The sequence below is a fragment of the Camponotus floridanus genome, unplaced genomic scaffold (genome assembly GCF_003227725.1).
Source record: "Camponotus floridanus strain SB8 unplaced genomic scaffold, Cflo_v7.5 scaffold27, whole genome shotgun sequence".
Lineage (NCBI taxonomy): Eukaryota > Metazoa > Arthropoda > Insecta > Hymenoptera > Formicidae > Camponotus > Camponotus floridanus.
Window position 1 is genome coordinate 1,288,928 of NW_020229403.1, and position 25,113 is coordinate 1,314,040.

The 25,113-nt window shown below is 33.7% G+C and overlaps 1 protein-coding gene across 4 annotated transcripts in view; it reads right to left on the bottom strand.

Moving 5' to 3' along the window:
* Positions 1-524: 524 nt before the first annotated feature.
* The window catches only part of LOC105252237 (zeta-sarcoglycan), a 191,510-nt gene continuing 166,921 nt past the window's right edge, over positions 525-25,113 (bottom strand). For all 4 annotated transcript variants that reach the window (XM_011259538.3, XM_011259539.3, XM_020027849.2 and 1 more), the window contains 4 exons: positions 21,224-21,500; positions 9,036-9,225; positions 8,482-8,674; positions 525-1,148 (listed from right to left, as the gene is read on the bottom strand). In XM_011259538.3, coding sequence (XP_011257840.1) covers positions 794-1,148; positions 8,482-8,674; positions 9,036-9,225; positions 21,224-21,500 — 1,015 coding nt within the window. In that variant the 3' untranslated portion in view covers positions 525-793. The remainder of the gene's footprint in view (positions 1,149-8,481; positions 8,675-9,035; positions 9,226-21,223; positions 21,501-25,113) is intronic.

The window sequence follows — 25,113 nt, forward strand, 5'->3', positions numbered from 1 at the left end:
CTGGATTAAAATCGCAGTAACGCCTGATTGTATTTTTATACGGTAACTCAATTAACAGTAGATTTACGGAACCCGTCAATTTGACGGGTTTTGACAAGCAAAAATGCAAAAACTATTACTATATTATTTCCTCCAATTTTTGCTGACTTTTATTAATGTTGAATATATATTCGTATCATTTCATTAACAATAGTCAGCAAAAATTGCTAGGAAATGATAGTAATGATTTCTGTAATTTTGCTCATGAATCTGGTCCCGTAAACCTAATCTTAAATGTTATAACTGATGTTAAATTGTAAAATAAAAAAAGACGAGAATAACGTAATTATATAACATGCAATTTTAATTAATTGACATGTATTTAAGAGGTGACACTCGTCAGCGTCCAGATTAGGCCCTAAATAAACTGGAAATTCCCAAAAAGCGCCCGGCACTTAAAGGCGTATTGGGCATACGCCGCATTCATCAAAAAATAGCGCATGCTGGGAATAATTAATTAGCTCCGACTATCCGCATTTAATTTATTCTCTCTCTCTCTCTCTTTCTCTCTCTTTCATGATTTCTAATACATCGCACTCGATATTTCCGTCCATTTGACGCGTGGTAAATTCGTTTGATATCGTTTGCAGTGTTCCAATAAAGGCCTCGTCCCCGATCATGCCAATTGGCCGATCGACAGTGCGTCTTTCTTTTTCTTTCACGTTTTCTGTCGCCAAAATCACCGAGTCACATAGTTTATCGCGATTTGTAACAAAGTATCCTTTCGTATTCAGAACTGTCGAGTCGTTTCGTATTAGCAAATCGACTTGTCGGCTTGACAAGTACCCTCCGGCCTGGCGAGGAAGAGCTTGCCACTTGCACAGACACACAGCTGATAGATGGTCGTCTCCCTCTGATGAGTGGATGAAGATCTACTGGAGTGCTGTTGCTGCTGCTGCTGTTGCTGTTCTCTGGACGAGTGTCCTTGCACTGGCATCGCTGTCTTCAAGCCCTTCATATAGACGGACTTGGCGTCGAGTCGAATGGCTCCATGAATGCTTTGCAGCTTCAAATCTGTTAGACAAGACGCCGAAATCTCGCTTGCCCAAGACTCGATTACAACTTGCTGAGGAGCACTGATTTTTAATGATCTCGTCGCTGATTCGAGCCTGCAACATAGTAAACAAAAATTGTTTCGTAAATACTAACGAAAAAATATTTATGAGAAATTGATTAATTTTAATTTAAAATATTTTTTATAATTTTCTCCGACTTAAATATAATATAATGCTTCACATTTTTGCTTAAATCAATATAAAATACACTTGCAGACAGATTTTTTTGATAGTTAAAATTTATAAAGAATTTATTAATATTAATATTAATTAATAATAGCATCCATTTTTAATTAATTAATTAATTAAAATATTTTAATTATAAGATCAATTGTTTGAAACTGAGAAAGATGTTTTTCCCAAGTGAAGGATGTTTTAAATAACTGCAATCAACAAAAATAATTTTTTATATATATACATGTATTTATTGCTGTATTTTAATCATGTACTCGATTTAAAATAATTACAATTCTTGATTTATTAAAATCAAACATGTAAAATTAACAACATGATAATTATGAAACGAGCGATAAGAGCCTAAAAACGCGGATGGTATTGCGTAAAATTTTTTTTTATGTAAAATTAATTTTCGAAATATATAATTATAAATGGAAAAAAATAATAATATATATTAATTTTCTGCGAAGGCTAACTAATTAATGGCGCCAATTTCATCCATGTATATTGTTGTATTATTTCTCAAAACGCGATCGCAAAGTATTAGAAGATACCGAACGTTATTTTCTATTTCTGAATAATTAATGATTATTAGAGTGCAATTAATTAATGTAACTATTTGTAATAAAATATGTATTTTAAAAAAACAATTATTTATTTATATACAACAGAAATTGGATTAATAGAGAATGAGAATTATATGTTATTATATATTATTATTTTATTACGATATTTAAAGTAATAATTATTTTTAATGCTTGTATTATAATGTATTTCGCATCGTATCCTGAATTTTACGACAATTTAAATATAACATAATTTGCTTGTCATTTTTAAATCGAGAACGTATAATAATATCAGCAGCCAAATTAAATAATTCAAATAATGAAAAGATATAATGTAATATCGATCGTTTATTAAAAAATACATGTATTTTAGGTAATATATACATTTAAAATGCATATAATGTTAAATTTAATTGTACATTTTCAGATGGATTTATTGAATTTCTTTTTTAATTATCTATTAATTTAATTTTATTAATCGATTGTCATTTGTCCATCATTTTCAAATTAAGAATGTAATGTATGAATCATCGAACTAAGTGATTTAAATAAGAAAAAGTTTCGAATTTATTTTATAATGTATTAAATATTTCGTAAGGACAACAAAATAATTCGACGCGTTCGTGCTTCATTATGTTATATTCCATTATTATCTTTTCTATTATATTATATTCGAGACAGAGAAGAGACGGTATACCTTTAATTGGGTGAGGTAAATTCATGAAATAAATTAATTATTGTTACTAATAATTAGAAAACTCTTTAGGAAATGCAAGATTATGATCAAAGCTATAGGAAAATTTAATAGAATAGACAGAAAACCGACTAGCGTTTTATATAAATACATTATATACGCGGCCATGCCTTTAAACGAGTAAAGTAAATTCATTAGAAAATTAATTACTGTTGCTGATAATTAAAACTTTTTAGAACAATAATTATATTATAGGAGAATTATAATAGTATAGAGATAGAAAACTTAAAAATGTCTCACATAGATACATAAAAACTTTATAGCTTTACATACTCTATTTTGTTTATATATATAAAATAGCCTTCGCGCAAATCCTGAGAAAAAATATATAGACGCATTAGTTTTCGAGATCGGGAGAGATACTGAATACGTTATCATTCTTTACATTTATTTAATAATACACAATTATTTAAATGATTATTAATTACACGTTTTCTTCTGGAATTTTTCAATCAACAGGACAGCACTAGAATATTATATATAGATAGTATACAGAACAAAATGTGTGTGTGTGATTCCGCGAATTAAATAACAACACGCATTTTACATACACTATTTATAATTATACATTAAATTAAAATAATACAAATATTAAATTTAAATAATACAATAATTAATAGCTATTTAATAATAATAATAAATATACGCGTAAAGTTCAAAAATTAATCTTTATATTTATTATAAATTATTATACTGTGTATTCGTGCAATAGCATGAATTCGTATTTTTCTCGTGAAATTAATTCAGTCGAATATCAAAATAGTTATTTTCAATTATATGTCTCAATGAATAGAAATCATTATATGATATAAATGACATGAAATCTATATATTCATGAAATCAATACGTCATTATAAATTGTCATGCCTGTGGATATATGCAAATATATTCCATTGTGTTATGAACTTTGAACTAATTTAAATATAATTTGTGCATTGTTAAGAGAATGTGCGTAGTAATACATAAAGCGGCGGATTAATTTCAATAAGAAAAATCCGTATTAATCTACTTTATAACGTATTAAATATTTCGTGGGAACGACATAATATTTAACGCGTTTATATTTGAGACGTGTAGCGCGCTTTGTTTACGTACTACAGCGGCCTTCACGCGGCTAGCCTCGAGGCGAAGACGCTGCGAGACACGTCATTATCCGTCGCGACGCGGCCGCGAGAAGTACACAAGGGTAACTACGCTATTATTCTCTACATTTATCTAGTAATATATAATCATCTAAACGATTATTAATTTATAACATTTGCTCGTCGCTATTAAAAGACACGCGAGTACGAAACGAATCGATTCCAGGCCAGGTAACACGACATGTTTACACAACTAAGAATATTTATCAATTACGCACAATGTAAATTTATCGATGATTTATATCAGTGACTTGTTAAGATCCATGTAAATCGAAATCTATGCAAGTAGTCGGTAAAACAATACTCTCATATTTTCGAAAATATTATTACATGAATTTATCGTTAATCTTAATTCGTGTAGTTATTCCAATTACTAGGTTAGGTTAGGTAATATATATGTGAGATACTAATCAGTCTCTGAAACGCGAGTGTATTCTATCTATTATTTATGCGAGGAAATGCGTAAACATTGTAAATCGAGTGGTATCGTCGCGACGAATGATACTTGTGTCAAGTTACCTGATCTTATCACCGATTCGTTACGTCATTCGGAGTTCGTTCATTATGTTCGTTGCAGTCAAAAAACCGCGAGTGTGTCCAGCGGATTCTCGTTTCGTACGAGTATTTCTTTCGTGTTATTTTTCCGTCACAATGTGATAAAGTGTGTGTTGTGCGTAATTAATATCGCGGATACCGTGCGATCGTAGTATTTTGATTAGAACGCTCGATCATATGAACTGTGTTTTCGCGAGTGAGTGTGCCATGAAGGAGTGCTGACAGTACAAGAGGGACGAGGAGACCGGAGAGATGACGGTGGAGCAACGAAAACGACGATCGAGTGAGTAATTTATTATCTTTTTATTTATTCCTTATCTGTTATTTGTGAAATTAATTATTTACTTCTGCGAAGAATATATAAAATATTCCGCATGCAACGCATATAAAATATATTTATTTATGATAAAATATTTAAAATATATATACTTATTTATTTATTAAATATATTTATTCATAAGATACTTGAAAAATACCGCGCCTATATAAAATATTTAAGAAAAGTAAAAATTATATAAAATATTTATATTATTTATTTATTATCAAATATATTGGAAATGTGTAATCATTTTAATTATATTTTAATTATATTCAAAATTTAATTTTTTTAAATTTTACAAAATATATATTAAAAAAATTTTATAAAATTTAAAAATATACATGTATTTTATAAATTTTATATCTAAAAAAATGTTTTAAAATAACATTTAAAAAATTTTTCTATATAATTATTTTTCTATATAATTATTTTTTATATGCGTACACTAATTTTTGAGTAAAATAAGTATGTTATAATTTAAATATTTTGTATTTCACAAATTAACATTCGTTACGACTCTGCTATGCATCGTTTCAATGAATAAAATTATATCTTATTTGAATCTGTGAAAGAATATTATAAATAAATATCTCAAGGATTTTACGTTAAAAGCTAAAATAATGAAAATATTTAACTTTGAAAAATGTATAACCATTTTTCTCGAATTTAATGCATGTATAGTAATGCAAATATAAATATAAAGCTCACAAAATTGAATTTGTTGTCGATGCAAGATTTGTCATTTTCTGACATATTTTGGTGGCAGGTTTTATTACATGTATACTAGAATATATTAATTGCAAGAGATACACAAATCACATATTGAAATTTATAGACAATTTAAACTGGCAAACACATAAATATAGAAAAAATTGAAAGTATTTCACGCAACTAGGGAATATACTCTAATACGTGATAAATTGAAAATAATAAAATATTTTTTTTTTATAAAATATAAAAACTATCTCCAAATGTGGTAAGAATATTATAATCTGTTATATTTCTATTATATTTCTTGTCAAATACTTATACATACATACATTATTATGAATAAAAATATCAGTAAGCACAGCATACAAATATTATAAAGAAATATTAATAATTTTATTTCGAGTGTCAAAAACAATTTAGATTTTGAATTTAAAGTTTAAATTAATTTAAGTTAATTGAGAATTTTAAATATTGAATTAATTTCTTGAAAAAATAATAATAAGAAAAAAAATTAAAAATAAAATAAAATTAACATCTAAATACTAAAACTATAGAGTTATAAAATTATATAATATTTTTTAAGTACATATATAGCTTCTATTTAAATTTCTTTATAATATTTATAATTAATAGTTACCCGGAAAGATAAATATTATATTGTGAGATATAAAAATTATTTAATACATATAGAATAAAAATTGTAAATAATTAAATATATTTTTTTATCTTTTGTGTTTTCCTTTTTAAATATTCTTTAAATAGAATTTGATATTTATATGTACATTTTTTATTTCTCTATATACATTTATTTCAAAGTTAAATATTATATAAATTAATACGCAACAGAGAGAAAGTCAAATATTTAAATTTTATAATCAGATATTTTCTGAATTTTCTATTTCAGAATACATATACATGTATAACGAATAAAAAAAAGAACAAAAGATATTTCACAATCACATAATACATAATTTAATTAAGTTTTTCAATTAAAAATGTAAAAAATTAATTAGTAATTGTTTTAATTCATGTAGTGTAATCCAACTTTTCAGATCTTATTTATTCATGTTATTGATAATTTGACTTTGTCATTTAGAACAAAGTAAAATAACATGAGATAATTATTTTGTTGTGAGATAAAAATTTTTTTTATATCGATTATTTTTACTTTTAAAATTAATTACAATTTTTACATTTGTCAATTATATTACAATCTTTTGCTGATTCTGATTAAGTATAATGTACTAAATTTTATAGGAGAAGTAACTGGCTCAAAAAAATTTCTTTGAGTTTAATTATTGCACATTTGTCTATTGATTTAAAATTTGATATTTTTGTTACTATTTACTGCGTCCATTTTTTATATCAAACAATATCAAGCATAATTGGTTGGTACAAATTAATGTTGGCTGATTTTAATTCATAAAAAATTAATGTTATTCTTAATCTAAGTCAGAAATTCCAAAATTTACTTTATAATATAAAAATGTTTATTTGTAAAATCTTTATATTATGACGTTTGTTAAATAACATTTTACATCATATATGCTACATTGAATAAATTATAGCTTATTTTTTATTATCTTTCTATCGTAAATTTATCGTTTATTTTTTTAAATATATATGATAAATATTTTAATCGATATTTATATAATATTTACAGTTTTATAATATTAACATTAAAGTGATGCAATATGTAGGAAAATAAAAATATTGATTGTATAAATTAAACGACAAATGTGACAATAATACTCAATTCTTATGCAAAGTTTACGTAAACTTTTTATATTCATATTATAAGTACTCGATAAATAATTTAAAGCTTTTACTTAACTTTGTGATATATAAAATGTAAGTAATATAATTATTATTCGATGAGTCGCAACGAATTCGCATATTTCAATTTCAATATATTACGTTCCAATAATGATACGGATTACACCGTAAATCTGTGTGCTCGTAAACTGTCGTATTATATCCGAGTATTCCGGCAACATAGTAATACCTGTATTGACTCCCGCAACCCAAACTCAAACTCGCGCAATAATCGATTCTTTTCCATGAAGGAGAAAGAGACGGTCCACGATCATCCGTCTTTCCTCTCGTTCTTCACGAAGCTGCTCTTTTACCGCTCCACTCCGCCACCTTATTCTCCCGCCCCTAACTCCTTCGTCCCCCTCCTGCCCCATCTACCTCTTCGGGAACTCGTAGGATCCGCGGTATTTCATATCTGGCGCAAATCCAATCCTATGAATATAATTTTCCACGCGAGCAAAGTTTTATTGTAATCGTAAATCCGTCTGTAAATTGGCTGGCGCTATCAATAACCGATGTGGCGGTACAACTCCGTCCTGTTCCCCCTTACCCCTTTTTGCCATTTTCCTATCCCCTTCGATGCTACCATTCGTAGACCTCGATTTCTCGCTGTAATACACTGAGGTGCTCGGTGAGAGATAAAAACCAAGATGAGCGAAAGAGAAAAGAGTTTGAAGGTTCTATGAGCTTTCTCGGGCCGAAGATGCGATAATCGGAGCTGGATGGAAAGGAATCGCCGTTTTCGACGAGAAAGCGACTTCTTTGCAAAGAAACGAAACTCTGTTATAAAACGCGTTATTATTCAGTCGGGTGAAAATGATCGATTGATCGCGCTTGTTCGGCGTTTTATCGTTTATTATTAATTTGTACGTTGAGGCGCTATTTTCTAAATATACGCGCCCTATTCTCGAGCCATAAAATGTTTCATTTCTCACGAGATTTGCCAGGAAAAGCCGATAGTTGCGATATTACTATTTTTTGCAACTGTTTGATTTAAACAATGCGTAAAAATTTAAATCTGATAAAGCAAATATATTTGATTAATCTGATTGCAATTTAATAATTATTATTTGTTAGAATATAATTATGTATACGAGCAAATATTGGGATATTACATCCCAATGCAATTGTTTATGTAAATAGTTGCAAATAATCGCATAACGTGTAAAGGCAATATATAAAAATTTCCTATTTATAGATGACACTAATAATAAATAATTCTCGATGATATGCGCAGAGAATTTCTTACGGATTTTTATCGGATTAAACAATTAAATTTTGCAATGTACGTCATATTTATAATATAATTACCTAATTGCAATGTATGACATATTTATAATATAATTACCTAAGACCGCGCCCCGATTCTCCTCTGACCAACGGAGTCTGTACGCTTCCCTGAAAAACGGCACCACCTTCACCGGTTACTCTTAACATTTCCGCTCCCACGATAACCTGTTCTCTGTCCGCGGAAAAGAGCACCCCTCCTCGAGGATCGGTTATTCGAAAACCTCTGGAAACGCAATCGACACGATCCTCGCCTAGAAAGAGAAGAACAACGTGTTTTATGCTTAAATTATTTTTTCAAATGCAATTACATATACACAACAAATTATTTATATTGTTATATTATATATACAATTTAATTTATAATATATATATTAACCCATTTTAAATTATTTTTCAAAAATATATCTCATATTTTATTTATATATTTATATTTATATATATAAATAAAATATATAATTTGTGTGTATATATGTATATGCATCTTTTTTAATAATACAATTTTAATAAATTAGGCTACTTAGGCAATTTTATTTTTATTTAAAAGATTGTGATTATTTCTTAATATCGGGTGAAAAATGTAGACTGTTATACGTGGCCATTTTTATAACTTACCAACTGTTAATCGCGCGAGAAGCCGACCATCGTGAGATCTTGCTGAGGCCGTAAAATTACTCCATGATTCCAACACCAAGTTTTTGCCCCTCCGAGATCTCAGGTTGGAGGCCACAAGGGCGTCTAATACGGCAGCTTGACCTCTTAGTTCGATTCCCCCAGGCACCACTTTTAGCGAGCCGATACCTTCCTGAAAGAAAAGGAAATGACTGTCAAAACAGAGGGATAAAGGGAAGAGGGCAAACTGTCAAAACTTTCTAGGCCGCGGCTATAATACTTCGATAAAAATAGAGCAGAGCCTAGTCACGATTTATTACCTCCCTGTATATTTTATTTTTCAAATCGATGTATCTCAGGCTTTCTATTCTCTATAAATCCTATTTCTACCACCGGTGAAATATAATATTTTATTTTTAACAATCTTTCGTTTGATTAATTATTAAGATATATTTTTAAAAGATTGGCATTAAATTTGCGGAAATTGCCATCAAAATTAAGATTGGAAAAGCAGCATGGCAACCGCGATAGTCGAAGATCCTTCCCGCGCGCCAGCAAAGCCAGAATTTATTAAAGTCGGACCGCACATCGGAAAGCGTCATAATATCGGTATCCACCTTCGAGATCGAGTGTGCGCGCCCCGTCGCACTCATATCGTAAAATAAAATAATATACTCCATTACTGTGTCGAGTTTCCACGTGACGGTATTAAGTATCGGTGGCACTCGCCATTATTGTCACTTCAGACGTCTGAATTATAAATGCAGCGATGAGCTGCATGCAGGTTACATGCAGTGATCCATTGTACCCGTTGGCTTGAAATATCTCTCGTAATATTCGAAACAGTGGCGTAGGCAGAATTTTATTTGAACTCGTGGTATCTTTCTTTCTTCTTCTTTCTCTTTCGCCGCCGAGATGTATCGAGCGAAGAGGGGTAGATGGCCGTCCAGGGGTGGTCGGGACGAAAGGAGAAACACACCATAAAGTAGACACATTGCGCGTTTGCATTCATCTCGTAAACTTCGGATAGTCTCCCACCTGGGACTTATCCCGAGCGGAAAGTGCAATTTGGCGTTTATGAAACGGTCTTACCGCGCATAATTGCGATCGAACTTTGCCTTCCCGGCTGCGTTAAGAGGTATATGTCTGGTTGAAAGAGTGAAAGTAGCCGTATTTCACTTTAAAATGATCGTAGCTTTTGCAAAGTAATCGAGAGAAACGTGTTATGTTCAGACATATATTTATAGAGGAGGATTCTCGGGGAAAGTTGAGAAAATTATCAGTCGGGATTAAACCACCGAATTAAACCGTAGCAGTTGAAAGCTAAAATTATATAGATTTTATTCGCGCGCATCAATATAGCGAACACGAATTGTTCTATAATCTTTTGCACTTAGATGAGCATAGTTCGATGCAGACAATTACATTTCTCGTATTAACGTGAATATAACGTATTTTAATATTGCTTCGAAAATATGCATGTATTTTTTACGAAAAAATTGCACATGAAACGTTAAGGATAGTTCGAAATAAACAGATCACTTGACAAATTTTTCGCATCTCGTCTTCTCTCTACGTCTTCTTTAAAATACCACTTCGCGGTAAAATAACTCGTCTTTCTCGTGCCTATCCACATTGGTTTCCGATGATTGGCTCGATCGAAAGCAATTGCCACGCTCTGTCCACTTATTATTACAGCTGTGGAAAAAGAAGGTCGCTGGGATACACGTTGTCCGAACTGGTTGAACTTCCGATCAAGTAGCCTCCAATTCAGTGGGTTTTTTTTTAGACCGAATATCGTGCCAAATATTTGCATACAGCGCGGCAATTTGATACGTCAATTCCGGGTAAAGCGATAAGGATAATTTTCCTATCAAAATGTGAAAAGCCAAATGTAAAAAACAAATTTTAATATATCTTTAACACAGCCGTATCCAATTGGAATTTGATTCAGATTTAGATATATAAATTTTAGGAAAAGTTCTAAATCAGATTTATTTCATATTTATATCTACATTTATTTCGAACAACATTTATTTCGACATAAATTCCATGTCTTTAGAGACTCAAATTTTTAGAGAAATATTTTTAAGATAAATAAAAGCGATTTTTTCACTAAAAGCGTAAGAAAACTTTTTATTCGTAACTTTTGTTGATTTAGAATTGCATTATAAATATTGACTTTTTAAATCTTTTAATACCAGAGTATTTAATGATTAAATAAATTTGTTTTTGATAAATATTTAGTCGAGAAAGCTTTTATGGGAAAATATATATGTATATATTTTGTACGCGATGAATATAACATCTCTAAGAAAATTAAATTATTATTCTACATAGATAATTACCAATGAGCAAGCAAACGAATATTACAAAGATTATTTTTATCGGTTATTATTACTTCGCTAATATTTTTATTAGCAGTTTTTTCGCGTCTTTAATTGATACAATTGTATAATTTGCTATTGCGCCGTCACAAGTGTGGACTTTTCGAAGGAAATAACTAGATTTGGTTAAACACTGGCTGCAAGATGACAGTTTAAACATAGAATTTGCCAAACATCAATCTGGATGTGCATAGTTGCGATCATCAATGAGAGGAAGGAAGTGGAAGGAAGAGGAGATACCGAGCCACCGACACTCGATTAGCCAAATCGTTCGGAAAACGATACGATCTCTTTGCCCTCTACTTAACCGTAATCGTAAACCCCAATAGCACCCGCGGAGAGCGAGCGAGCTTGTGAGGGAGAAACAGAGGAAGACGCGATCGTGCCGGTAGAATGAGATCGAGAAGAAATGTTGCGAGAAAAAAAGAAAGAGAGACGAAGTACGTTATAAGAAGGAAAAAGTGCAAGCGTGGGAGCGTAAGCGGCAAAACGAGAGAAGAATGAGGAAAATAGAGAGAAAGAAAGAACTATAGCTGCACCTGCTTTTTAGAATCGCCAGACGGTCTAGAGGAACCTTTGGAGTCGAGAAGATCGTCCAATCGTAGTGGTGGAAACGAGCGGCAGTAGTAAAAGTAATCTACCGTCAGACAGGTATCATTAAGTCCGAGGCTTTATACCCTTTTTATCTCGTTGTCTGTCGACCGTTGATAAGGGGATTTAAGCGACAATAAAAAATATCGACCCTTAGCCCTCTCGCAGCGCGAACGAGTGCGTGCCTTTCTCCACCTCTTATCTCGATTTCGCGCGGTTTTTTTCGAGGATAGAAAAAGAGAAGGTAATAAATAGAACAGAAAGGAAAATGCGCGCAATTAGCCGGCTAAATTTCAATCGCTGCGTCGAATCGACCACATGCAAATCGTATTTCCTTCGTATCGACGTGATTGGCTGCCGTCACGACCATCAAGTATTTATCGTTGAAAAATTGCGGATTTATGTTCGACGACGGAAATTGCGCGGTGCGGCCGATTAACAGATTTCCGGCCGCGCTAAAATCAATTCGCGTGACGATGTCAATGAATTTATATGCACTTTTCTGCCGCAAAATAACGCATCGTTTCCATATCTCGCGCACTTCGTTTCGAATTCCGAATTCCGAATTTCAAATATCGAGACACGTGATTCGCGCGACAAGGGTGTTGGTAGGATAGCGGTGGCGCCGGTTGCGGCACGTAATGAAATCCAAATAACACCCCTCGTAAGCGTATATCATCGTAACGACGCCTCGGCTCGACATTACTCGGTTGGTCGTCCATAAATTAATACAAAGCACGTTATTTACAAGGATTACAAAGGCTTTCTGTTTTAGCGCCACGCCTGCTTTAATCGTGGTCAATTTTTTCGTCGCTTTCTTATCGAGATAAACTTCGCTTGAAATGATCTATTAGAAAAAATACAGATATATTCTTTCATATTATGACGTTAATATATTCTATTTTTAACTTGAAAAATTAACCGACATATTACGATGACATTAACTGACATATTACGACGACAATAAAATGCTCGATTTTTATTAAAATTCTCTTCATCGATTAAATAATTATATAAAATTGCATAAGATTTTCAAAAATGAAAATGGATATCTAAGCAAAAAATTGCTTATAAAATGTATAGTTTGACATTTCGATTTAAAAAATTTAAAGAATCTTCAACTTTATAATGATTTGAAACAGTTAGTGACAATCTAATCAGAAAATAAACATATTGCATTATAATGTTATATAATTAAATTTTTAATATCAAATATTTTAAATATATATATATATATATATATATATATATATATATATTAATTAAATATTCGTGACATAAAAGTTGTTCTTGATATAAAGTAGCTGGTAATTCTCCGAGAATTTTGAATTATGCCCTCGATATTATTTAACTTCCGCTAAAAAGCAGCAGCGAAAACCCAAGAATATATTTCCTAAATTGCTTTAACATAAATTTACATCCGTATGAAATTCACGCTAGGACGTAGTCAGATTTCAATTGCAATGAATTTCGTTCGCGCAGATGAATAGAAGTGGGCGCGTTCTGAACGCGCGCCACGCCATTTTCGCGAGCCGATTCGCGTGCACATCTCATTCCGCGGAAGTCGGAAATTACATCCGCATCCAGGAAATAATATGCTTGTTTCCGCCAAAAAATGTAGCTTCCAAAATCTATTGTTTCCCCTTTTCTTTTAATTAAAGTTTCATATTGATTCAATTCCAACGATTAAAGTGAAGATTTATAATTCTCTCGCACACGGTCATAATTTTTATTTTAATTGTATCTCATGCGATATTGTTGGAAGAAAATCATTATTAAAAAATGATAACCGTTAAATTTTTCATACGCGAGCATGAACGTGGCATTCGCAGTTTGTATGACTGTGCATCGTTGAACTCGGTTACGTACCTTCCATGACAAGATAGTCATACGTTTCGCGTTTCTGACGCATATGTATGTATGTCGCGATGATTACACATATGCACATGGCGCTACTACGTGCGACCACGCTAATGCACCTCACGTAATTATCCCAAGCTGGACGACGACGTTAGCAGTCTCGTCTAACTTCCGCGCTGCGTCGCGAGATAATTCGATTCGGAATTTTGTCACCGCCTTTTCCTCGGGGGATCCTCGGCAACGATGAACCCCTTCGCTAGTCATAACCGAATTCAAGGTCCATCCTCGGCCGTCGCTCATCATCCTCTCCGCATCACGATATTGCAATTTCGTGTTACGCGGGGATCAAATCGCGGGGACTCCTAATGTGTCTTGCGAGGATTAACTCCCGCTGACGATTTCGTCCAGGTCATCTTCATCGCGCAACGGCGAATTAACGAGAAAATTATTCCCTGGCCGACGAAGTGATATATTGGTATATTCTCGTAGACGGAAGTAGCGCTTTACCATAAGTTTCGGTGTGTCGTAATTATCAAGTCAATTGTTGCCTTGGCCAAATCTGATTTAATTTCTATTTCGATAAAAAGTCTATGCCATTCCTATAAAAACGCATGAAAAATTGCACTTAATATTTTAAAAAACGAGATCGAAGATTCCTCTCTTTCTTTTTTCTTCAATTTTGTTAAAATGTTATTTGAGTTTAGCTATATTTATTTTTATGCGAAACATTGATATATAAACACATTGATATAACAAGATAAAGTAACACCCGCACGTTAACAACATATGGAAAACCGTGTCGCCTAATGAATCGTTTTCGCGGAGATTCTTCTCTCAAAATTGTCTTTTTTTTCCTAAAATAATGAGCAACCCTAGATCTGTGATGCAGCGCGGCAGCTGACTGTTTTATTTACAATATATATAGATATGTATATTCTTCTTACGCTAATGGTAACAATTATATAAGGGAGATTCCGGAGATGAGAGAAGAGACGCCTTCGAGGCATCATTAATGTTGGCGCGCTTTCGTCTCTTTTAGAATCTTCTCTTAATAATATTCCTGGGCGAGTTTTCTTCTCTTCTTCTTGAATCGCGCCGTTTTCTTCAGCCTCGATACAATAATTTATTATATTTCCTATTTTCTGATATTAGCATTCGCTACTAAGATGGTAACTGGCATTTAGGTAGAAATCCTCGTAGCTTTCACGTACACACTGGGTCAACCGGGAACACGCCGCACGACACACATCTCTACGGATTATGCAATATCGGGGGAGGGGAAAGGGGATAGCGAGGGAAGGGAGGAAACCTATAACCCCAATCTGGCATGTGACGTAGGGCTGCGGGATCGGCGGTTCGAAATGGGAAATCGATAAAAACGCCGCGACGGCTGGCGTAATGCGACTGCCGAATTTAAATCTTCGCCGCGGCGATTTTTGTGGGACAAATATCGTTCTGTTGACTTTTGGCTCTCGCCGAGGCTCGCTCGTGGTCGGCGATATGGGAAGCGAAATTACGATGTAGAACAAAGTCTAAATTTATAGTTATTGAAATTCATTTAGACGAATACGTAGAATATGTCATTTGATATAAAAATGCGCGTATATTTTAAAAATTGTTATTCTTATTTTCTGTTCTATTTATTAGTCTAACTGGTAATATTTTAAATTATTATGAAAAAGTGTCTATTTTGGCAAATACCAAGATATGACGTAGATGAATGTTATACGAATGCTACGAAAGATTAAGATGAGATGCATGATTAATCAATAGATACAATTATTTAAAGGATATCAAAATTGATAAAATATGAAGTCTTCATGGGAGATTCGTACGATGGTTCCCCTGTGGCTTGGCGCGAAATCCCTAGAAACAATAAACTTGTCTGCTCGGCCTTCCACGCGAACCAACCTATAACCGCTACCACTAACGTACTACAGCACTGCTATACGTTCAAAATTCATGGCGCTATACCCGCTATATTGCACTTACACTTGGTGGCTAGGTGCTATAATGGATATCCTTTAATACTAACATACCATATGTATGTATGGTATACAGGGTGATCACTCGTGTTTGTACACATATGTGGCATCAATTCCTACCAAAAAAATTGAAGCTGCAGAAAATTTTTAATATTCATCACTTTTATTTTTATTTTTGTCCTTCTAATTATAATATGTAATAAAATCCATCCAGAATTATTATCATGAATATTTATAGCAATTATTCTCAATTTACACAGATATTTTTTTTAATTAACAAGATTTTAATATAGATTTTTTTATATTTCTTTTACGTAGAATATCTATGCAAGAGAGACATAAAAATATCCATCGATGTAGGAATCAACAGAAATATATATTAATAGTTGTAGTTATTTCAATATCAATTTCCTAATTTTACAATTTTAATTATGTTTTAATATCATTTTTCTTAAAATTATAACTTTAATTTTGGCAAAAAACGGATATTATATTTCTATCCATATTGAAATCTATCCTGTTCCATATTGCAAATATGGAACATTTCATAAATTATTGTAGTAAAAAATATTTTTCATGTCATGTCTATTTACAAAAGTTATTGAAAAAAATAACAAAGTGAATATTTAAAAAGTGTCTATTTCACACACGATGATCTAACGAAAATATGCGCAAATGTATATATACGATTTGAGTAGAGAAGTGTTCATTTGGAGACATGAATTTCAATTGATTCTCCGCGAAAGGGACGCTACGAAAGGAGCCACCTTGTATGGGTGCGGAGGGCGCGCGTGCAATATGTATCTTCGTAGGGGATGTAGGAATGTATACAGGTGAATTCTCTATGGATACAAGGGTTATAGAGGATAAGGTCCCGCAAGCGATATTAGGTGGAAGGGGCATCTGTTCACTATGGCCATGTATGTAAGCCGTTAGTGTCAATATAGTGTCCGTATACCATTCCGTTCGACATAACGTTTCAGGCTGTATTATATATTGTCCGTAATCGAAGATCTCTCCTAAGACCTCTTCACTTGATGGGAATCCCAAAAAGAACCTGAAATATTGATACTCACGAACGACAACGTGTACTTCGTAAAGAAAATCTTTTTGTACCGCCATGAAAATGTAAGCGTAATCGATAAAATCCTTTTCAAACAACACACAATTGAAAATTGCAAATGGAATAGAATGACCTAATGAAAAAGAGTATTAAAAAAAAAATTGAAGAAGCAAAATCTCTTGAGTAGTGAAAAGTATAAGTGATAAATAAAATTTTTGAAATTATTTATAAAAAATTTAGCTATATTAAAATATTTAAAGAATTGTGGAAAGATATATTTAAACGTTTAATTTTTACTTATATAAAAAAAAGAACGTCGGTTATACTTTCACAAAAGTTAATCGAAGTAAAGCTTGTGTCTCTATTTCGCACGAATAAATTTATCGTGGTGAGAAATTCATCATATACATGCAATTATTAACAACTGGTAGCATCAAGTGCGACAAAACCGTACTTCATTAATAATAAAGCGTACCGATCGAGGGCTCTTAATTAATTCCGCCGAGGCGAAAGTTTTGCAGTTACGAGGGCGAGGCGGTTTTCTTAATTGAGAAAAATGATTTAATTTCTTCGCGGTATCTCTCTCATTTGCGAATGAGGAAAGGACATCGGCCGGAGTTGGCCGAGACGGAATAACTTGTCGTGAAAAGAGGCAGTGGGAAGCAGACCGAGGCTCTCATCAAATATGAATAGTCGGGAAGGATGGGTGGATAAAGGCGCGGGAGAAGTACGGTGGGCATGAAATATTTCCCGGTTCGCAAGTGTATCGCGCTTTCACTCGCCTAGGAGGAATGCCTCGTATAGGAAAACTTCTAGATGGATATCAACCAAGTCTCGAAGAGAGTTTCGCAGTTTCCGGCTCTACGAGACTTTTGATTTCGACGGTGTAACTGGCAATGCCAGATTTTATACGCATAACTAATACGTATTACCGAGTCACATTTATGGCGCGTAAAATATAAGAGAGTTTCGAAAAGGAGAAGCTAAATAAAAATAATATTTAGTTGCTTATTTAATTTGCTAAAATAAATATTTTAATTTTTTAGTTTTGATTAATTGTATAATTAAATAATGTATAATTAAAATACATTGCCATTAAAATATTTTTACAACACATTACTTTTTCACATCGCTCTAATATATATGAAATGATAATTAGAGACATTGTATATAAAACGCTAAAATCATCGCATAATTTATATTATCCTCGATTGTTTTATGGAACATCTTATTGTCTCTAAGTTTGCGAGTCCGTTTAGAAAATGATGTTAAAAAATACAACAATACTTAATTTCAAATATTGTTCCGATTTTTGCCATTTCAGTTTATGTGTTATAAAAAGCATGAGATATCAATATATATTGCGTTACTTTATTTTTTTAGATTTCTAATAATCTATATGTATTAGTATTCTATATAATCAATCATCTATTTAAAAAATACTTCAAATTATTAAAAAATTTTTACAATCATATACATTAAGATATTATTTAGAACATATTATTGGTATTTCCTGTTCTATTTTCTGCAAAATATGTTTGCTTCAAGATAAGTTTATCTTAATAAAAATATTTACTTCAAGATAAACTTATCTTAAATTATATCGATAAAAATAGAAAGGAGTTATATTCAGTTTTATGAAATTTTCTGATCAATCCGTTTATACGTTAGATGTCATTTATTTTTCACGCGTAAAATTTACAAAATCACGTTTTTACTCCCTATAAACGAAACTGCCGCGCATAAACCATATCTCTTTCCGTGGCCGCTTGATTCGTGCCAATGGAGGACTTTTACATTTGACTTTTCCGAGATATTCCGGTATACGTCGAATTCGTCACCGTGAATCGAAATCGTCGTAAATCGTCGACCGGGCAGTCCGCAACCCGACCGCGCGCAATAATTAACGCGCCCGAACTCGTAATTGATTGTCTCGCTGATTTACCGAGTCGCACAATTAATCGGACATGAGTTATCGGCGCGAATACCGGCCGATAAACGAGAGTTTAATTATCGCTCCTCTAATTACGACTTACGACGAACGAAGGAGAGGAAAGAGAGAAGACGATACGTTAGTTGGAAAAGTTTTCGGTGTGAATTGGCAAACTGAGCAGTATTAACTGCGTTGAAGGATGTTTCGAGAAAGAAAAGAACTGGAGAAAAAAGAGAGCTAAAGAAAGAGGAAGAGAAAAGCGAGAGAAAAACCGAATGGCAGATCAAATGAGAGAATCACTGGAAGATGGGATAAGAGATGAGGAGGCAAGAGAGGGTGGCAAGAAATTGACGGGGAATGGAAGTGGTGTAAAACGGGAAAATATCGAAGAAGGAGAAAGAGAATAAAAAGGAGAGAGAAAGGAAGAGAGTAGAAAGGATGAAGAGGAGTGGAAAAGAAGTGGCAGAGACTTACATTTCCCACGGGGTACCCCTGCTTTTCCCAGACTCCTTACTTACGGATTGATACTCAATTTCCACCGAGTTTAGCCCCCATCGAGGGATCATTGCGCCAGATCGCGAAAGCTCCTTTCGATTTCGAATAAATTCGATAATAGCGAATAGGGAGTTGCAGTAGCAGTAGCAGTAGCAGCTTGGCGAGGCCGCGAGGTGGATAATACCACGATCGTTTCTGTCTTAATCGGGCGAACTAGACACTAGCTTAGTCGACCAATCCATAGCATTGTTGCACCTCTCTCACATATGTGGGAATGCTGCGATTTGCAGAAGCGAAAGTGTTGGTACGTTTATGCGACCAGGCGATAAAATGGATTGAAAGAATTTATGCGGGTCTCTGTTCCTGCGAATCGTGTTCCTATGAATCGAATCGTGCTGCGTGTGCTGCAGGTGATTGCAAAGTGCATTGTACAGCTGCTTTTTCGCTTTTCAAAGTGTCCTATCGAAAAAAAAATTGTTCTAATGATTTTATTTAATGATTCATTTTGGCATACATTATAGCATTGTAATTAATAAAATTATTATAAGAGTATTTGAGAAATTTACTTAATAGGATGCACACATTCTTCGCTTAATTCTGTAAATTTTATCATAATGAGATATTCAAAAATTTCCTTCTATTATTGTCAAAATTTATTTAAAAATATCATTTTTTTAAATTAAAATTGGCAGCGCACACAAAGGGAAAAATTAAAGTTAATAATATCAAAATTAACGTTATGATATATATTTAATATGACAGGTAATTTCTTGTTGGATCCAAAATCGCCAAATTCGTCCCAATAAGTTAAGAAAGTCATAGGCAAGTTGGTCGCGACATTTACATCGAAACGACCTTCATATTACAGCCATTATCGCAATCAAGAAGTTAGTATGGGCCGCGTTTCTCCAAGATTGCGAAGAACGAAAGGAGAACGCTCGAACATTACCGACTTACTTACTAATGAATCCCACTCCCTCTTTTCCTTTGGTCGATTCCAAGAACGTGTAATTGTAACGCGACCGAATTAAGTCTGAAAGAGAAGAAGTATGAAGTGCAAACGACAATTTTCGGCAACGGAAACAACGCGGCGCCAATATAACGGTTCCGGCAATTACGGCGAATTATATTAACCACTTTCGCGCTTCAAGCCTTTCCCTCTGCCATCCCCAAAATCGTCGGTGATGCGCCCTACGTTCGCACGATCCGACACCCTCGTCGAGGCTTGTTATTCGGGCTCAAGAACTCGCGCGAAACTAATTCCAAGCTGCAAGGTAGAGAAGTCGACTTTAATGACTGTCGAAAAGTTACATACGTCCCTATCCAGGTCGAACTTACAGGAGGAAATCCTAACCAGGAAAGGATCGTTCCGGACCTACCCGAAGAGCGTTTTTACACACCGTGATATATTATTTTATATTGATTTGTTACAAAATATTCTCGAATTTCTCGATAAAATTCTCGAATTAATCGACACACAAAAATTAGTTATTATACATGCAGTTGCTCACAGAATTGATTAAATTTTTTAGAAATTTTGTATGAATTTTTAATATAGCTAAAAAGTTATATTAAAAAAGAAAGAATGTGAAAAAAGTTTATTACTTTTTATCAGTAAAATATATAAAATATAAAACAATATATTTCCTTTAAAATAAGATATTTTTCTAAATAATATTTTTTAAAAGATTTTTTTAAACATTTGATCAACTTTATGAGTCATTGATATTTTTATCTATCACCTTAAATTTTTATTAAAGTAGTTTGAGAAGAAACAATATTGATAAATTTTATTTTTAATTTTATGGTAATGGTGATTGTGTGTATATAAATGTGACACGTTGAAATAATAATATCTCATTAATTTATAAACTTACGGAACTGAATCCCATGACTTTTAAAAGCCAGACGGTAAGAGCGAGGTTGAGAATAACGATGACCATGAGTATCAACACGAGAGAATAAAGACATCTTTTTCTCCAGCCGTAGACACCTAATCTGAAGCCGCTTTTACACGGCGTAGCGGAAACGCGCTCCTCCAAGGAAGTTGACGTTCTCGAGGATGATCCTGCCATTTGCCGCGCTCCACTGCGGCGACTCGCACTACCGGAAGTGCAAGGCTCGTCGGACCATCCCCCTTGGCCCCGTGACATTCTAGAAATATAATTTAATTTTATCGAATGGAATTTAATTATATCACTGCGATAAAAATTCTTTCACTTTAATGTTTCTAATTTTTTTCTAAATAAGATTAATAACTGGAGTTAAAATTAATTTATATTTACGAGATAAAATCATTTTCTCCGCGAAACTTTGAAAAAAGTTATTCAAACGGTTTGTAAATATATATAGAAAATTGTAGCAAGTGAATATAAATTTTCAGATTTATTCCAACGAGAGAAAATTTATATTTTTTCCAAATAATTGAAGATTTATTCTATGAATACTATGTTTATCACGTTTATACTTTGAATACCATTGTGTACCTTCGTGCACGTTCTCGTGCTACTAGCGATTTCACGCCGTAAATTGGCAGATTACGGTTGCGAGATACAAACGAGATGCGTGTTATAGCTACAGGTCGTTACAGTGTGCAGTTGCGAGCCATTAATAAGACTACAATTACGAGGCTGTTCTTTCTGCCGTGATCATTTATCAACGGTTTATACCTCATTCTTGAACACCGGCTGCGCGGAATTGTTCGGAGAGGCGAAATGCGTCACGAAAGACAGATCTTCCGGTTTTTTCCCTTCAACAACGTGAGATACTTTATATCGGACGTGTACAGATTGTAAAGATACACTCACCGAAGATCACTTTACGAAGTTTTTCCCCTTTGCGAAGTGATAACTTCATTTCGTTAATTTCGCCACTTCGATGCGTACTCAAATATAACATTTTTATGAGGTTCTTACAAGCTTATTTTCTAAATTAAATTACCGGAAGGAAAATGTAATCAGTATACGTATTCATTTGTAACGATATTATAGTAGAAAAAATACTTTTGGGATATATTACATTGATTATGCATTCGGCGAGCATTTGCATATCGATGCAATTCATTTTCGTTGGCCGTCCCCTCGGTTATATTAACTATGACGATAAAATAAATCTGCTGACTTTTACAACATGAAGAAACCCACATTACACTTTGAATCACACATTAAATATCATATCTCGATCGTTCTTAATATTAATTATAATGATAAACTGGTTCATTGACTTTTATAAAATAGAGCATAGAGTTGTTTCTGATTTTAAAATGCTTTTGCAGGAATTTATATTAATTTTTTTAATTAATTTTATTAATTTATATATATATATACAGTTTAATATTATTCGGGAAAATACTTTAATCCTGTTTACGCATAAATTACTTTTAAGCTCAAAATTTTTAACATCGCTGATAAACCGCGAATCAACAACTTAGTAATATACTTTAACTCGAAAATAAAATAGCTTGTAGGATTAGAGGGGTACAGAAGTTAATGCGCAATCCTAATGCAGGTTTTATTTTTATTGGACATACGTATGTTCGAAACTCGCGAAATAAAGAGACGGAATACGAAACAACGGGAATGAAAGGAAGCGAGGAGAAGAGAAATAGATGGATACATATACAGAGAAAGAGAGAGAGAGAGAGAGACTTGAGACTTATGCAAAGCTGACCACAAAATGTCTGACGTAACTTTCCTAGCTAATCCCAAAACCGTAAGACCTTGGAACGATAAAAATAGAGTAGAATCTTTTCCATTCTCGCACACCTCCCTCCGCATTTATTCGTTCTTATTTTTGTTACGAAACGAGGGGTTTAGTACCCCAAAGCCAAAAAGAAGTGAGAGACTGAGAATGGGAAGAAGGGAAGTCTACGAAACAATGCTACGAGGAACGAGAACTAAAATATTCAATGCCAGGTTTCTTCCTTTTTGTGGATAATTATATTCCTTTTGCGGATATAAAGAGCTTGAGGGCTGGAAATTAAAACCACTAGGTATAAGCCGGCGCGAGAAAAGCGGCACGCGGTTCCTATCTGTGCGAATTTTTCGACACGATCGTGCAGTTCTTGATCGAACTAATCCCTTCTCGATACATCCTAATAATTGTTTCCCATCAAAAACGTATTCGCTTCGCGGTTTTGCTTCTCTGGATTTCAACATTTTTTTTCTATGACTAGCGCGAATATATTAAATTAATGAAATCCATTAATCAAATTAACAACATTTATGACTTGTATAATGTCAATCTCTCGACGTATCATTAAGCGACATCGCGTTAAAATTTAACGCGAGAAAAAGGTCATTTCTGAAGGAAAACACGAGAAAGCAGGATGTATCAGCGGGCTACAGTCTCGGACACGAAAGACCCTCATTAGGGCCACCGTAAAAATTATAAACGAATTTCGCGATATCGTAAATCCGACTTAAAGGAACGAAAGAAAAAAAAAAAGGAAAGTAATCTGTTCATGTGCGCGTTCACGCGACGAGCGAGGAAACACCGAGAGTGTAAATTTATTTAATGCCCTTTGCATATCTTTCTTTTTAAGTGCCCGCTGGGCACAAAAGGGGGCGGGAATACAGCGCCTGAGAATGGGCATTATGAATTCAGGCTTTAAGGCGCAATTATAACACGGAAATATTTCATGGCCCATAAATATGGCGTCGGACGTATGTTAAACGCTCGCCGGAACTTTTGACGCGAAGTTAACGTAGCGACCATTATTTTCTCGCAGTCTCGCGCCAAAAGTGCATTGCAAATTAAAAAATTATTATCGCCATAATAATAATCCGAGGCAGCGTAAAAATTTTCCACGCGAGAATTCACGTCAAATATTATATTTTACATATATACGAATACACACGCATACACCTTATTTTTCAAAGATCGCAAAATTTTCGAAGTCATGTATAGCGTCGTTGCATTTGTCGGTTGATTTGTATCGAGGACTTTAACGTGAAATGTGATTGTCAGGCTTGACTCTCTCATTTGTCCAATGCGAAGGACGTGTTCGTATTTACATAAAGTCACCGGACGACCGTATTCAGTGCGAAATATATACGACGCGGAAATACGCACCACTAGACAGTTTACTTTCGACGACGAACAATGGCCAGCTTAATAAAATGTACGGGCGGGTACAATTACGGATATCATTTATTTCGCGCGGGTGACAACGATGGATTACAACGGCAACCGCAATTTAGATTCTTTGCTGCTCGCGATCTCGGAGACTCGCCGCGCGGGATAGATTTATTTCCCGCTTTAAGCGCCCGAAAGCCCCTTCCCGGATGCAGATAGGGACGTTGAATGAATTAATCCATACCACATTTGGGTGGTTGTAAGAGTGTTTAAATGGGGCGGTAAGGCGGATGGAGGCCCGCTTGTAGAGCAACCGTTGTTTAAATCGTAAGCCGAGCTTAAATTGTCTGCCATCCAATCCTAGGTTTGCGCTTGACTCAAGTTGCAAGCAGGTATAGCTCGACGTTATAACCGGCAGGAAGCATTTTGGCCACCATTGTTCACTAATATTCCGTTTCCCGTGTTGCCGAAGTTGTTTCTAGGACATCGATGACAGCCTTAGCGCCCGCGCACGCTCGAAGAGCGCAACAAGCAGTAATACGGAAAGCTAAACACGTTGTTTTAATAGATAGAACCTTGCCAAGTAATTGTTACTTTCTCTATTTTCCTCTCTCTCTCTCTCTTTCTCTCTTTCTCTGCTGCATTTTTATGAATTTTTAATTTATACCTATCCAATGTGCATGGAAACTAA